Genomic DNA, 15,719 nt, shown 5'->3' on the forward strand with positions numbered 1-15,719 from the left:
AAAATTCCTACAGCCTACTGTACAAGCAATTCTTTAACTATATCATCCCTCCTCTTGAAGGGCTGCAGAAAAAAATCAGGTATTTCCCAGAAAAGGCTTTGTTCTTCCATAGATCTTAAGAAACCATGTTCGAATTAAGCTGTTCTAGTAGTAGAAAGCATTTTGCGTGTAATTAGGTGTATCTTTATTTTATTAGTAACATCAAACATCTCTGTCTAGATCTCATCAGTGGGAAGCCTTTATAAATCTGGAGGAATATATGAAAACACAAATGCTCATGCATATGTGATTCCCTCACCAAAATGCCCTAATCCATGGCTCGATTGCTTGGATAGTTCCCTTGTGCACATATATTCACTTTCATGTAAAATCTTGTTGCTTATAGTTGTACTGAAAGTAAATGTGGGTATAAAGAACTCTCTGTGCAGTGGGAGTCAATGTCTAAACTTCCAAAAGGGGAAAAGACTTGTCATCATGTTTTAGTATACCTGAAAGAGTTGAAATCTCTGGGAGAGCAAGACTAAATGTCTTTAAAACATATACAGAAAATAACTTTGGACTTTCATATCTTGCATATCTTGGGTAGTCTATGAGTGGATTTTCAAATTCCAGTTCTCAAATGTTTCTTCAGAGCAGTTTATTGCTTTCTTTTCTACCTCTGTGATCATGGTATTTTATTTTTACAATAAGCCAGAAAGATAAACTTGTACTAGGAAACTAGGAAATACTGCAGAGAGATCTGCTAAGACATTAACATGTTTTATGAAGGAAATCCCAATATATTCTAGAGCTTTCTGGTTAGGTTCACAGAATCACACAGAATGTTTCAGGTTGGAAGGGACCTCTGGAGATCATTTAGTCCAACCCCCCTGCTTGAGAAAGGTCACCTAGAGCATGTTGCCCAGGATCCTGTTCAGGTGGCTTTTGAATATCTCTAAGGATGGAGACGCCACAACCTTTCTGGGCAACCTGTTCCAGTGCTCAGTCACTCTCACGGTAAAGAAGTTTTTCCTCGTGTTCAGACGGAACTTCCTGTATTTCAGTTTGTGCCTGTTGCCTCTTGTCCTGTTGCTGGGCACCACTAGGAAGAATCTGGCCCCATCCTCTCTACACCCTCCCTTCAGATACTTACACACATTGGTAAGATCCCCTCCAAGTCTTCTCTTCTCCAGGCCGAACAGTCCCAGCTCTCTCAGCCCCTCCTAGTATGAGGGGTGCTGCAGTCCCTTATTCATCCTATTAGCCCTTCACTGGACTCGCTGCAATAGCTCCATGTCTCTCTTGTGTTGGGGAGCCCAGCACTGGAACCAGCACTCCAGCTGCGGCCTCACCAGGGCTGAGTAGAGGGGGAGGATCACCTCCCTCGACCTGCTGGCAATGGTCTTCCTAATGCAGCCCAGGATACCATTGGCCTTCTTGGCCACAAGGGCTGGCTAGTCAGCTTGTTGTCCACCAAGACCCCCAGCTCTTTCTCTGCAGAGCTGCTTTCCAATTGACTTAAAAAAAACCCTGAGGCAATAATGCAGAATTTGGAACAATTCATACCTGATTTTGCTTTCTTCATCTTTTCCAGTTTATCAGCACTGAACATCACATCAGGCACTTAGCTAACCTCTGTATGGACTGCATTTCTAAATGCCAGAAGAATACCCATAATTTCCCAGTTTGAGATTTTCCAGGAATTATATGGAATACATTTTAATTGTTTATGAAATCTGCATTAACAACAAATTTTCTGATTGTTTTTACAAGTATCTTCTGCAATCTTCCATGCCTAATTTGACACAAAGTATTCACACGTCTCTGTTACTAGCTTTTGCCTCTGAAGTCTGTTGTAACATCTTAAAAGGTACTCCTGGCAAAGACAGTAAAAAAGATATCTTATTTGCTCAAAAGCTGTGCTGGCAATGAAACTTCTATAGATAGGCTTAATGCTGGGTCAGAGTTGTTCTTAAAAGTAAGAACTCTGCAGACCTAATAAGGAATTCACCGACAGCAGGAAAGACCCAATTCACGCTGTGATTAATGGTCAATGAGCGATACAGTTTTGCAGAGGGAACACCTAGTACATCCGTGCCTGTCACAAGATAACAGCATGCAAGTGCAATGGATCAGATCCGTAGCTGGTGTAACGGGTAGCTCCGGATATGTCACAGTGTATTTTATAGTAAACTTTTCAAATTTCTGTCTCAGCTGATAGCTCTTGGGTGCTATATTCCTTCTTCTCCAGTTGTCTTGCTGGTTCCAGTGGTCTTCTCCTAATTATGTATTAGCTCTACACTTCCTAATTCGCCAAAAAAAACCCAACAAACCTTCCTTCCTACCACCAGCACTCCACAACTAAAACTATTGTCAATCCCATCTCCTGATTTTACTTTGCTGTTCAGCTCCAATATGACTAATTTTTACAAGATATAAACGATCATTGGGGCTGTTTTTATGTATATTGTACGGTGTCAATCACATTGCATGGAAACCAGAGAACAAATAGAAAACTCAGACTGTGTTTAATAGGAAGCTACTGGATATATATTGAATCTGAAAAGAGGTATTTCAAAGACTATGTAAATCTGGAGTGTAATAAACCTGTGAACCACTAGGCAGGAGTTTATCTAGCTTATCTAATGCACATGCCTCAAGTTTTGTAGAAGTGAAATTTTAAAGAACCACCTGCTGAATACATATTCTCTTCCAAAAAGGGCATGCTTATCTCTTACTCATGTATTGTAGGTCTCAAATCAGGATGTTACTGCCACTATTTTACACTATAAAGTATAAAATACATTGTCTCAGGAATTATGAGGTAATATAGAACCTGGGCACTACAAAATAGCACATGGTCCCTTAAGACTGCTTTTTACAGTCTTACATTTTACTTCTTCAGGAAAGATCAAAACATAATAAACTTAATGACATTAATCCCAATGTATATTAGAAACCATCAATGATAAGGGTTGGGCTTTTTTATTTGAGGGTTTCTTATTATGATCCAAATCCATTGCCCACACAGTGAAAATTTTCTGGCTGACTTCAGTAGACACTGGATTGAGTCATCTAGTTCATCTATTATTTCTACTAAAATCAGTATGCATTAATGATATGCAGGGAATGGAAAACTTAGTTTTTAATTTACTTGAATTAATCACCCACTAATGAAAGTAATAGTTCTGTAGTGAAGTATGGCTAAGTAAGTGCATTTCCCTTTCTACTAAAGCTTGGATCAGAAAATCCTGAAGACAGTAAAAGAAACACTGCTTTTTTCCGAATAGTCTCTGATCTATCTCTCCATGGAAGATGTAACATTTATAGTGGTGCAGTCTCACAACTCAGCAACCTCTAAGTGCCTGGCTTTGCTTCGCTGTGGAGAATTGAGCTGCTCTGCTAGTGGGGTTTGGAATGATTAACCAGGAGCGCTTCTTCAGGAATACATTTGCTAGCACCCTGCTTATTGATGGAGCTGGAAACTATTTCCCCTGAAAAATATTTTCAGGAATCTGGGATTCAGCCCTCCGCTTCTGAAATTATTTTTTATAGGAATGCATCAGAGAAATTGCTGGTACTGCATCCTTAGAAAGATGAAAGAAACTTTGGTTTTCATGACCCTTGGCAAGAAGGGGCTTATGACATTGTGTTCTATGTTGTTGTTACAAGAAATACCATAAACACTTAGAGCTTCCTGGCTTGTAGTACATCTAAAATCACTTTACTTGAAAATGATGTTTAGTATTCTCTTCAGCTGGGAATTCAGTAGATCAAGATGAATGTGGTGTTTCTCTGCTTAATGCAGTTAGTAATTTGACAAGATAGGTATAATATCCCATATATTTTAGTTCCTCACAGTAATATTGTCCCTGATTAATTTGGCAAACAAACAAAACAGCTAATTAAACACTGTTGAAATTTTCCAAGGCAAAATGTATACAAGGTCATACCAAGGACTCAGCTGAAGTTTATTAAAGATTAGCAGTCTGTTTCTGCAGGAGGGATCCCTCCAGCTATTGTAATGTATGACAGCCTGGCATACTGCTTTCCACAGCAAGCTGTTGTACAATGCAGAATTACAGAACAAATTAACTATAGGATGCGTAGTAAAATGGCCTTGTATATTAAGGATCTTTTTGTCTTTATGTTTGTATTATATGTGGAACAAATAAGCACATTAAGGTCCTATTTTCTTTGATACATTTGGAAAATGAATTGAGGAATAGGTCATTATGCAAAAGGACTGGAGGTTATTACAATGCTTTTCCTTTATGCTGTAAACCCTTGTGGCAAAAACATGTCTCTGTTTTTGTACTTACCTGGTGTGATAGGAATCAATCTATGGTTGGTGCTGCTAGATCCAGATGCAGATACAGCTAAATAATAGTGAAGATGTTTGGATGGAAAAGAAGTACGTCATGTTTACACCTGACTTGCAATGAAGAAGATTAATATAAATATTTATAATATGCCTAGAAGCTCAGAGCACTGAAACCTCTGCATAAAGTTTGTGAGTAGGTATTGGACCATGCAGGGACTAATGTCTTTGTTTCTATTTTTCTGCCTACCATATAGGCTGCACAGGAACACTAGGGATGTGATATTACCTTTGCAATGCTGCCAAAGACCATAAGACATGGGTTATTTACTGTGCAAGGTGAAGTGTTCTTGATGTCCGTTGTACTGAGCATAGAACACCTTTTAGTATTTACTATCTTTTTGAAGCCATAGCTCTGAGGGGTTTAATTAACATTCGCATTCCAGTGGTGACGCTTAAATAAATGTATTTGTTCCCTATCATGTGTAACTACATGGAGTTAGCAATAAAAGAAATATTGAAAGAGCACCTTTCTTGCTTTTGAAAGTAGCAGTCAGACAAAGACTATGAAAAGACAGTGTTTGTAAGAAGCAGAAATATTTGTGGAAGTCAAACTGAGTCCCTTGTTCTTACATAAGCACTAAGTAATATGTTGAAATTATATACTTAGATATTGAGATTTAGAAAAATAGACATATAAATTCCTGGTGTACCAATTGCGCCCATTCTCTTACCTGTACAAATTGGTTTGGAGCTTTCCAACACTGGAGTTCTTCCAGTGTTAATAATTCTAAAATTTTTTACTAATATTGGAAATTTGGATCGAACTCTTCCTGACCTGAAGAGTTTTTCCAGTCTGCTCTAGCGGTCAACGTAAAGCTACCATGATAAATTTATTGTTTTGCAAGCTCGTATTAACAGTGTTTCAAAAATACTTTATTGCTATTAAATTAACACATTCCCTTTCTTATTTATTGCAAAGATTTCTTAGGTGTCTAAATTTATACCCCCTGAGTACCTTACGTTCATTTAAAAGAAAAATGCACTTTCAAAGGCTGTTCATATAAACAGAACCTTATTCCTCTCCAGAAGCATAGCATCATCATATAATACGACACTAAACATGGAAAGCCTGCACTGAAATATAGTACATAGTATTTCTCTCTTAGTGCAGAAGAAGAAACAAGCTGCAAAGGTCTTTTTTTGAAAACATGTGCCACATAGCTTAAATATCTCTAAGTTGTAGCAGGTACCCATCCTGAAGTTATAATAAGTACAGACAAAGTAGTTGCTCAGTGAATGACCTCAATGTTTTATGTGAGAGCAGATAGATGAACAATGCAAGCACTGCCTTTATGTAATAATCACAGTCAAGATTAACCTCTGGTATTGGAATATTAAAAGTCATGAAATATCATAATATAGCCTAACACTTTCTTATTATCAGAATTGGAAAATGAGGGTGATTTTATCATGAGCAGTATTAAAACTTGTTCATCCTTCATATTTTTTTCTATTTCTTTGCTATGTATGTTTTCTGATATTCATAACTCTACATGTAACATTGCTTGCGAAAACAGTTTAGCCTTTTGGATTTTCAATACCTCGCTAGGCCGAGTGATGTGGTTTGCTTTAGATCCTGGTTTATCATTTCAGATTAAATTTCCTGATCATATGCAAGACCCTTTTCCATGGCATAACTTTTGTCTGTCAAGCTGTAACAGTTTTTAAAAACTAGGAGGATCAGAACTGAATTTTTTGGAGTGATCGAATTAGTGAAATGATAGCCAGTTCAGAACTAGTCGAGGAGAAAAGTTTAAAGAGCAAAATGAGAAGCTTAAAGCTGCATTTAACTGAAAGTCTTACAGCAAAGGTCTCTCCTAGACTGCTCATCTTTGCCCCTTGATGACCCACTCTTCTTCTCTCACCAACAGATATAAGCAGATACAAAAAGTCAGTGAAATTTACCTTGAAACTGCTGTGAAAAGAGTGCATGCCAACAATGTTGATGGTATTGTTGGGCTTGTAGGTGAAGGAGCTCATAAAACCTATGCTATGAAATGCTGTAAGCACTCATCCTCATCAAGTCAAACGGAGTCAGAATCACTTCAGATTCTGTGGACTGAGCTCCTCAGTTCCTAAGGTACCTACACGTGTGAGAGCACACACCTCTGTGGACTGATCATGGTCACTTGTAAGCTATTCCTTGCATGTCTTCTGTTTAACAGGAACAATAGATTGCCATTGTCATAAATATGCATAGTGCAAATAGACCATGCTGGTTTTGATCCTGCAAGATCTGAAAGTATCATGTTCTTTCATTATGGAATTCGAAAATTATTTTTTCTCATGTTACCATGGTAACAAAACGGTAACTAGGTTCCTATGTTCATTTTACATTAATAAAAGACTAAACATTATAAGCAGTAGCAAGCGTGTCCTGTTCAACCTTGTTTCCCTATAATAAGAGGTGTTATGTCTCCGTAAAAATATAAGGCTTGGAATTAATCTTTTGTTTTAATTCTTGAATAACTGTGACTTTTAGGCCTACTTGTTCTTTTATATGAATATAGTTAGAGGCAAAATCTATTGAGAACAGTATCTCTACATTAGTCTAAAAGCAATGAAAGAGGAAAAAATGCCCATGATCTGCAAGGTGCCTATATATAAAGCAGATCTCAATGTTCAAATCTTGAAGAATGTTTAAAATTCTTCATTATTTACCTCTAACTATTAACATATTATCACCCACACATTTCTATAGTGCTTACAGAAAGGTATAAAGGAAACAAACAACAGCAACTCACTTTGTCCAGAGTGAAGGAGTAAAACAGGCTATTACTGTTGTTTATTCCATTAGCCAGGGAATTTCTTTAATCATTTGCAAGATCTCAGGTCTTCCAGGCTAATGGAATGAGAACAGATGCAGGAGGGAAATGAGACTCAGAAAGATTTTACCAAAGGCTATAAAGTTCTGGTGGGGATGGACACTACTGTACCTGGGGAAAGAGTCACCCTGAACATGTGTAACCTGTGACCATAGTTTGCTCTTAACTCCCATTTTCTGGAAGAAGAAAGTGGTTGATAGGTTATAAGATACAATCCTAGGTATACTTTATAGGAATTGCTACCTTATAAAGTACAGCCTTAGGTATACTGCATAGAGGCTGATACCTTATAGAGCTCGTGAAGCAGACTACTAAAGGATTTTATGAAAACATGGTGGAACATGTCACCCATCTGAGTGGTAATGTTACCTTCTGGCATTGTAGGGTAGACATATCACGTATAGGTAGAACTAGCAAGAAATTTTCTAGAAAATCTATTCTTCCTTAAAAATATTCATTTGTATAATTTTCCAATTTCAATTCAAGTTGAATCAGAAAGGATTCCATCTCCATACTGGGATTTCCAGTGAAACTATGGGACAAGAAAAATGGAAAAAGACTTGCTATACAATTACCACTAGCTATTTAGTCATGTAGGAAAATAGATGGGAAACTGAGACTCAAGGAGAGACTTAAATTAGTAAGCTGCTGCACAGTAGTACACGAGTGATACCAGAGTGAAGTTCTTGTTCTTTCTGTTTTGCCACAAAAATCTATTGTTTTCATCTTGAAGCAGAATAGGGAACTATCAAAAATAGTTGAAAATCTCAACAAATCTCACAGTGTTATAGAACAAGATAATATTTATGTTACCAGCACTAAATGCAGGAGATCTCATGACTGCTTTACACATGGGGATAGATGATATACAAGTTGAATGGAGAACAGACATGCTAGAATTAAGCTCTGTGTGTTAAGGATTCAGAGTTAGTCTACATTTGAAACGTGTTTCATTTGAACTAGGGAAAGCAAATTAGTCAGAATGTTCAATTCATAGTGCAAGGCACATGAGAACATTCTTATATGTACACCGTATTTGAAAGAACATGACTAAGTCACACCCATGAGGGCAGAAAGGTCTGGTCTTTGGCCTCCAATTTGAGAGAGAGATTGAGAGTTTGAAAGCCACTCCATTACAATTTTCTGGAATAACAGAGAGGTTTTGATGTAAAAGTGGAAGTTAAATATAGGCAAGTAGACCAAAGATGGTGAGCAAAGAAGAGAAACAGAGGGATAGCTGAGTCTGTTGGACCTTCTGTAAAACTTTGTAGACATGCTCACTGAATTTCTTGATTGTTGAATACTTGGGTATATTAAAATGAACTACAATGTATTAATACTTAATATCATAGAATAACTTAGGTTGAGAGGGACCTCAGGATGTCATCTGGTCCAACTTTCCACTCGTAGCATGGCTAACCTCCACATTCTATTTTGCCTGTATTTATGTCTGGGTTCCTGAATAACTCTTATCTATTGGCAATCCCACTTTGGCCACACAAAAAATTACTGGAGAAACAGTAAGTTACAGGTACTCATATAATATGCTAGCTTCTTCCCAGTGCCCTATCTAGAAACAGCATTGATGTACCTTGCCTTGATGTACCAAAGCTTGCTTATCTTTTGTATTTTGTGAGGGAGGATACAACTCCTGCCAGTAGACTCTGGGAGTGAAAAATTCCTCAGAGAGAGGAATCAGAAATTCCTCAGGAGAGAGCATGCAGATGAAATATCTGATGCCTGTGCTGTTAATAGAGCTCCTGGGAGCTTGAAGGGCTTGACAGAATTCCTGTGCTTCTGAGCAGTTATCACAAAGAGTTTGATATCTTTGAGGATGCAGCTGTACCCCTAGTGGTCATATTTTCCATGGGGAGTAAATTCAACCTACTTATGGACACTCCAAATGCCTGAGTGTTTTGGAAATAGAACTATATCCTTCCTGAAACACAATAATAATTGTCCTAAAAAAGTCATCTCTGTAAATATGAAATGCCCAGAAATCAGCTGCCAAATAAGAAGAGTTTTACTTTCAAATGTTGCAATGAAATGAAAAGGGAATCAAAATCAGACCAATAAAGGAAAGTGTCTTACAGATTTCCAAATATATTCCTGATGGTGGAATTACTAGAGGCATGGGACTGAAATTCATTATGAATCCTTTCATTGTCATCAGGAGAAACTGGCACTTCTAATGTGCTCTTCATCTCGCAAAAGTCTCCACTGGGTCTAGCTGAAGAGAGAGATTCCATATGAGATTAAGACACGTACATTTGGGGGCTTGGTTCACTTGCTTAAATACAGGAATCTAGTACTACTTGAAATGCCTTAGGGCATCCTGCCTGGCTTCCAGCTGCAGTTGCAGAAGGGTGTGAGGTTTCCCATTTGTCCTTTGTCACATCTGCTAGCCTCATGAGGACTTCTGAGATATTTAAGGTACCTCAAATAGCAGTAGACACCAAAGTATGGCCAGCAGAATTGAGCTCCTAGTGGCTAGTCAGCTGAATAGTTCTCTTGCTTACACGATTGATGAGATCTCTATTGCATTTAATAGGAGTTTAGATACATAGCACACTTCTAGACGACTACACTTAGTTTTCTTAATTTCCCACTGAATCTCATGCAAGATGACTCATTAGGTTTAAATGCATATGTCTGCAGAATAGACATCAAAAAATAGATCAAATAAGTCCTATGATAGGTGACTTGAATGGATGCCTGAATCAATACTGCATAATATGGGATTCACAATGCAGTGTTTAAGATAGTGGGTGAATAACTAAGAAAGAAGCAGCATTCTTTTGCACAATATTGTAATGTTAAAACATTTGTCCTTGAAGGGGGAGATCTTTTTTTTAGCTGGTTCCCAGTGTCAATGATCTTGAAACCAAACCTGAGGAGTGTGATGTAATCACTACAGTATTGATAGAGAATTGATTGATTAAAATATTTCAAACACTCTGAGGCTGAGGAGGACCTAAAAGCCTCGTCTCTCATTTCCAAATGTAGTTTTGAGACGTATTTCATGCTCTCAGTCAAAGTAGGGATAGCCTGAACTCAATAAATTGGGCCACTCTAGGAACTTCAGTCAAATTTAGATGCTTCTGTGTTAACATCTGAACTTCTCCTAGCCAAGGCAAAGCCACTTCTGGGTGTGTATGAAGTACTGTGTGTTGGCATTTATGGAATTTTGTCATCCAGAAATGAGAATAGAGGTAATAACTAAATCTAAGCACCTTTGCAGTCTGACAGCATGGTTAGCAGATCTGAATCACTCACTCACTTAAGCCTAACCATTTGTCATGGCATCTAAGTCCACTTTAGGCACTGAAATGAGCAGTGTGAATATAACGCTTACAAACTTACTCATAGATTTATTATTCTATGTAATAAATAAATGTGTAAAAGAGCATAGGGCAGAATATTTGTAGACAAAACTTTGTTTGGAGCCATAGAAAATACACATCAAACAAAGACTAATGTTACATATGAATGCCTTGTCTCAGTGAGGGTCACAGAATAAAAGAATAGCAGTAAGATACATTTTCATTAGTTAGGCTAGATAATCTGAGCCCAGATAACATCTAGTCCATCCTTATAGATGTGTCTGATATACCTCAGCTTCAACAGATGTAGCTATATGCTTTTGAAAGGCATCCTTGAAGGGAGAATATGCGATACGGTATTTTGTATAAACATTTAGTTTATTCTGTAAATTCTCCAAAATGTTCCAAAAGATTGTTCTACATTCAGTTGTTGTGCTTAACTGTGTCTTTCCATTTATTAATAGGCACCACAAGGCCACATAAGGAGGGAGAAGTCCCTGGTGTGGACTATATTTTCATCACAGTTGAAGATTTTATGGAATTGGAGAAAAGTGGTGCTCTGTTAGAAAGTGGAACATATGAAGGTAAGCACACTTTTACTTCTAAACCTGTCTCATGTTTCCATTATGGTTTTTTTTTCTAAATTTATAGAATTGCATTGGGACATCCCATTATAAATGTGTCATTGCTGCTGTTATCAGAAATTTGTGAAGAGCCAGATGGCAATGATGAAAATATTTTCATATTTAAAAGCAGATGAGTTCATTGTAATTTTAGTATATTAGACTGGCTAAGAGAAACAGAATAATATATTGCAGTTATAGGAAAAAACATTAGTTCTCTATGCCAAATACTTGAGGAAATTTCCACAAAATTCAAGCAAACAACTGCATTTCTAGCATAGGACAAAGCAAAGTCTACAACAGAAATCAATTGTAAGGCTGATGCTTTTCTTCTAAATGTGTGGTACACAGTGTTCCTGCAAATACCAATATATATCAGAGGTTGAAACAGCGCTATAGAAGTAAAACAGGAAGGTTTTTTGTTATCATGTTTTAAGGGCTTTGTAAAATTATTGAAATGAATTCATTAATTTTGTAATATGACAAAGCAATAGGGACTCTCCTAACAGCTGTATTAGAAAATGTGTGTTTATGGGGCAAAGAGCTAACACCCTAGTGTGGAATAGGAGAGAGAATTACCTGATCATTCATCCAATTTCAAACATTTTCCAAAACATAGCTGTCCTGGAAGTTGAACTACTATGAACTGAAGGGCAGTTATACAGCATGGCATTGAAAAAAAGCCAGAAACTGTGCTACACTTTTGTAAGCCACATTCTTCTTAGAAATACATTAGCATTTAAGATAACTGAATAATGGATGGATCCTTTTATTGTTATCTTGATCTTGAAAGCAAAATTGCGGGCAACACCTTTTATATGAAAAATATGACCCAATGATATAAGAATACCTGGGTGAATAGAATCATTTATGGGAAACAGTCCCATATTTTTACTTTGTAGCAGAAAAAACAATGAAGACCTTTTTGTCCTGGCTTTGTCCCTATCAAAGAAAGCATCTGAAGATAAATAAGGAGCTATTTACGCCAAAGAAAATCATTAGCTGCGTTATAAATAACAGGAAAGAAGGTAATCCTTTCTCACCTAATCAACACAAAGTACCCATTGGAAAGTAAATAAATTTTCATGAAGTGTTGTATCAATACAGACATTGTAACAAAGAAGATTTCCATTAAAGAAGCTCAATAACAGAAAAATATATCTTCTTTTCCTTTCCTCCTTTTCCCCCACAGTCTGACACCTAGTGGAAAAAGTTAGATAAACATTAATACAAGGTCACCACCACACTATTACCTTTGTCAGACATTCAGTGAATAAGCATCTGAATAATTCAACAAATTAAGCCTTTCTTGAAAAAATCTTTTTGTTAACTTAGGTGTTTGAAAGAGCGTAAGTATAGTACAAGTCTGTCATTGCTTGACCATGTAATTTCGTTTGTTGCAAGTCTGTAGAGATTGAACTGCTAGTTGAAATTAATTCAGAATGTTATTATGTCCCTTGGGGGATGCTGAGATGTGTCTTTCAAAACCAGCTACCAGAGCTGAGTGGACAGCAAGGTGAAATGTTGGTTGGGGAAGGCTGCATAACTCCTTAAGCCTTCTGAGAACCTACCTGAAGAAAGAGCCAAAGTCATAACTACACAACATCCATCACATCATTCTCTGATCACAGATGACAAGTTCACTGAAGTCAAAAAGTCATAAACTGAAGGCACACCAAAATAAACTCAACAATCCAGTTTCTGCACAGATCCTATCTTTGATGCTCAGGCTTCCTAGTCAGCAGATGTGCATTCTGAGAAATAGTAGATAATGTATTATCTACCCATATGTTATGGCAGATAATAGATAGCGAATGAGAGAATATATCTGGTTTATGGATGCTGTATTTCCTGTTCCTGTACAGACACTTCTGGCAATATCCTTGCTTACCTAAGTGATACACCCCATTTACCTGAGTAACCCCTCATGACTGTAGTAGCTTCTTCAGGGAAAGATTTTGGTATTCAGTCACGAGCTTTCCTGAGTGTGCTAAGTCTTCAGTGATTGACTTTGCCTACGACGGTTGTACCCATCAGGGCAAAGAGATTTCCAATCCCCCCATCCCTCTGAGAAGATCATTTTAGAATCCTTCCCTAGATCAACAACTCCTGTGATTGTGCTTCTTCAAAGAGATGTATTGTCCCTCCTTATCAGCACTGGTCATTAGGTCTCTGAGAAAAATCAGTCTTCTTTTTAATGATTCTCAGAGTTAATAGATTGGTTTGCACTTTTTTTTCCCATTTGAAAAGATCATTCTATATTTAGTTATGTTTCTGTAGTTCGGTTGAATCAGTCCAATCTGACTTTCTAGCCAGTATGTATCCATTTGTCTCTAACAGGAAAACGTTTTAAAAAAGCGACTTCTCATTAACCTGAGATAAAAAGACAAACTCTGTGTAGATGCGGGTGTTGGCTTTCACCGCTTCTTGAATGTAAGGATTGACTTAGTCAATTTACCTTCTACTGTATGAATTCCAAGGAGAATCAGAAACATCTCGGTAATGCAGAGGAGAAAGGGGCCAAATGGAGACTTATCTGATACATACTCTTTGGATTGTTCAGTATAGTATTCAGAGTTGTTAGGAGTGGAAGATAGGTTAGTATTACTATGAGAAAAATACCCAGTGATTCTAGTCATGAACTTTTTGTTCTGTTGCAAGCAAATAATAGTCATGATTTCATCTGTAGCAGGATATAATCTAAGAGTGAAACCAGTATATATTTTCAGAGAATGCTTCTCTGACAATACTATATACTTCTTTCTTCTAAAGCACACAGTATTTTTGAGTTTTAAAATAGATTTTAAGTTACAAAAGCTTCAGAATTAAAAATAGGATGCTCTGTAACTTCTTCACTACTCAGGCTGTGCATTATGCCTTTGTCTACCACTTTTGTGACAACTGTAAATGACTGCAACATTCTGAAGTGTTGTATAAAAGCAGTAGTATGTTCATGATAAAAACAGTACAAACTTCATTTTTTACCAATCTTGCAAATATTATTTTTATTTAGTCTCAGTATAGCCAAACCCCTGACTATTTTTTACCTTTTCTATTTATGTCTTTTTGAGCAACTGATGGAAAGACCAAGCTATCTTTATAGATAAGGATTCTTTTAAACATACAAGCTATGTAAACAGTTGCTGCATGTTTTGTACCTCTCCTGTGATAAAGCAGAATGAAAGAATAAACTGTAGAATCCTTGCTTCGGCTCCCACTGAACTTAATGGTCCAAGTCACATTGACTTCAGTGAGATTGTTTCCGAGTTCTGAATTTGTAATAAAGTTCCAGTGAATTCTACCAATGCATTCCTACTTGGGGAAGAGAGTGTTTACTTGATGTACCCCAAATTCATTTATTTAGAGGTCTCCTTATAACAGCTCAGACAAATCCTGAAGATTTTACCTTGTTTTTCCATAGCAAAATTCCAATTTACTCTACTGATTGAAGAAATCATGATTTGGCTCAGAATGATAACATGTTTGGAAATAAAATATATTTCTGACACAGATATTTGGTAAGGTAAAATAATGACATTTTTGTAACAGGGGAGGAAGTGTTTCTGCACAGAATTAAAGCCACTCATCTCTTAAGCAGACTGATGTAACACAGAAGGACATCCCCCAGCAAAATAATCCAAGTTCCTTTTCTGGTTCTGGAATGAAGTCCCATATGGCGAGATTTTGCCATAATACGAACAGATCAATAAAATAATGTGATAAAAAGACAAACTCTATATATGTGTGTGCTGTCTTTCACCACTTCAAATAGAAGGGTTGACTCAGTATACTGTCACCTCTCTGATATGTCAAAACTTGTGTGGAGACTTAGTTCATGGATCATTGACTTCACAGACCATTCCCATCTCCTTATTAGATCAACAAAACTTCTTAGCCAGTGCAGCATATCAGGAGACTGAAAATGTATTTAAAATATATGTTGGGTAAGAATACTAATGCTCATAAACAAAAATGTAACAGCTTCAATATTTTTTTCCAAAAAACAGATATGATAAGCACTTGATTGAAAGTTATTGCTTGTAAGACATCATTATGAAGCATTAATAAGAGCTGAAGAGCCTGGCTTGTTATGAGTAGAATTTCCTTTTTAAAGTAAAGTATACAGTAGCCGTACTAGAAATAACAGGGATTGTTCAATATATAAATACTTCATGGAAAAGCAACATGTTGTTGGTTATCTGTAAGAACATAAAGGTGTTTCAAATATACAACAGCAAGAGGGATTTTAGCAGTGTCAAATTCTATAAGAAATTCAGACATAGAAAAGTTTGTTCATATCTTTAAAGGATGTGGCAAAATTATGAAAATAAGTGAATTTAACCAGCACAATGACATACCATGTAGAACTCTCTTTTTAGCAAGTTTTGTTTACTTCTGAAAGCCTATATAAAATTGTTTTAGCAAATACTCATAATTTGCTATTAATACAAGAATAGTCCTTAACTTTATCCTATGAAAAACAATCTTTTTAGTTACTGTGACATTAATATTATGAAAAATCCACTTTTTATCATTTGTTTGATTGTTTGGAATTATCCCAAGTTATGTCTTAAGTCACTGCTGA

The 15,719-nt window shown here is 36.7% G+C and overlaps 1 protein-coding gene across 9 annotated transcripts in view; it reads left to right on the forward strand.

Annotated features, from left to right (window-relative positions):
- The window catches only part of MAGI2 (membrane associated guanylate kinase, WW and PDZ domain containing 2), a 743,930-nt gene that overhangs the window by 432,467 nt on the left and 295,744 nt on the right, over positions 1–15,719 (forward strand). For all 9 annotated transcript variants that reach the window (XM_064505113.1, XM_064505115.1, XM_064505117.1 and 6 more), the window contains exon 3: positions 10,976–11,095. In XM_064505113.1, the coding sequence (XP_064361183.1) occupies positions 10,976–11,095 (120 nt within the window). The remainder of the gene's footprint in view (positions 1–10,975; positions 11,096–15,719) is intronic.

The sequence above is a fragment of the Dromaius novaehollandiae genome, chromosome 1 (assembly GCF_036370855.1).
Source record: "Dromaius novaehollandiae isolate bDroNov1 chromosome 1, bDroNov1.hap1, whole genome shotgun sequence".
In the NCBI taxonomy this organism is placed as follows: Eukaryota; Metazoa; Chordata; class Aves; order Casuariiformes; family Dromaiidae; genus Dromaius; species Dromaius novaehollandiae.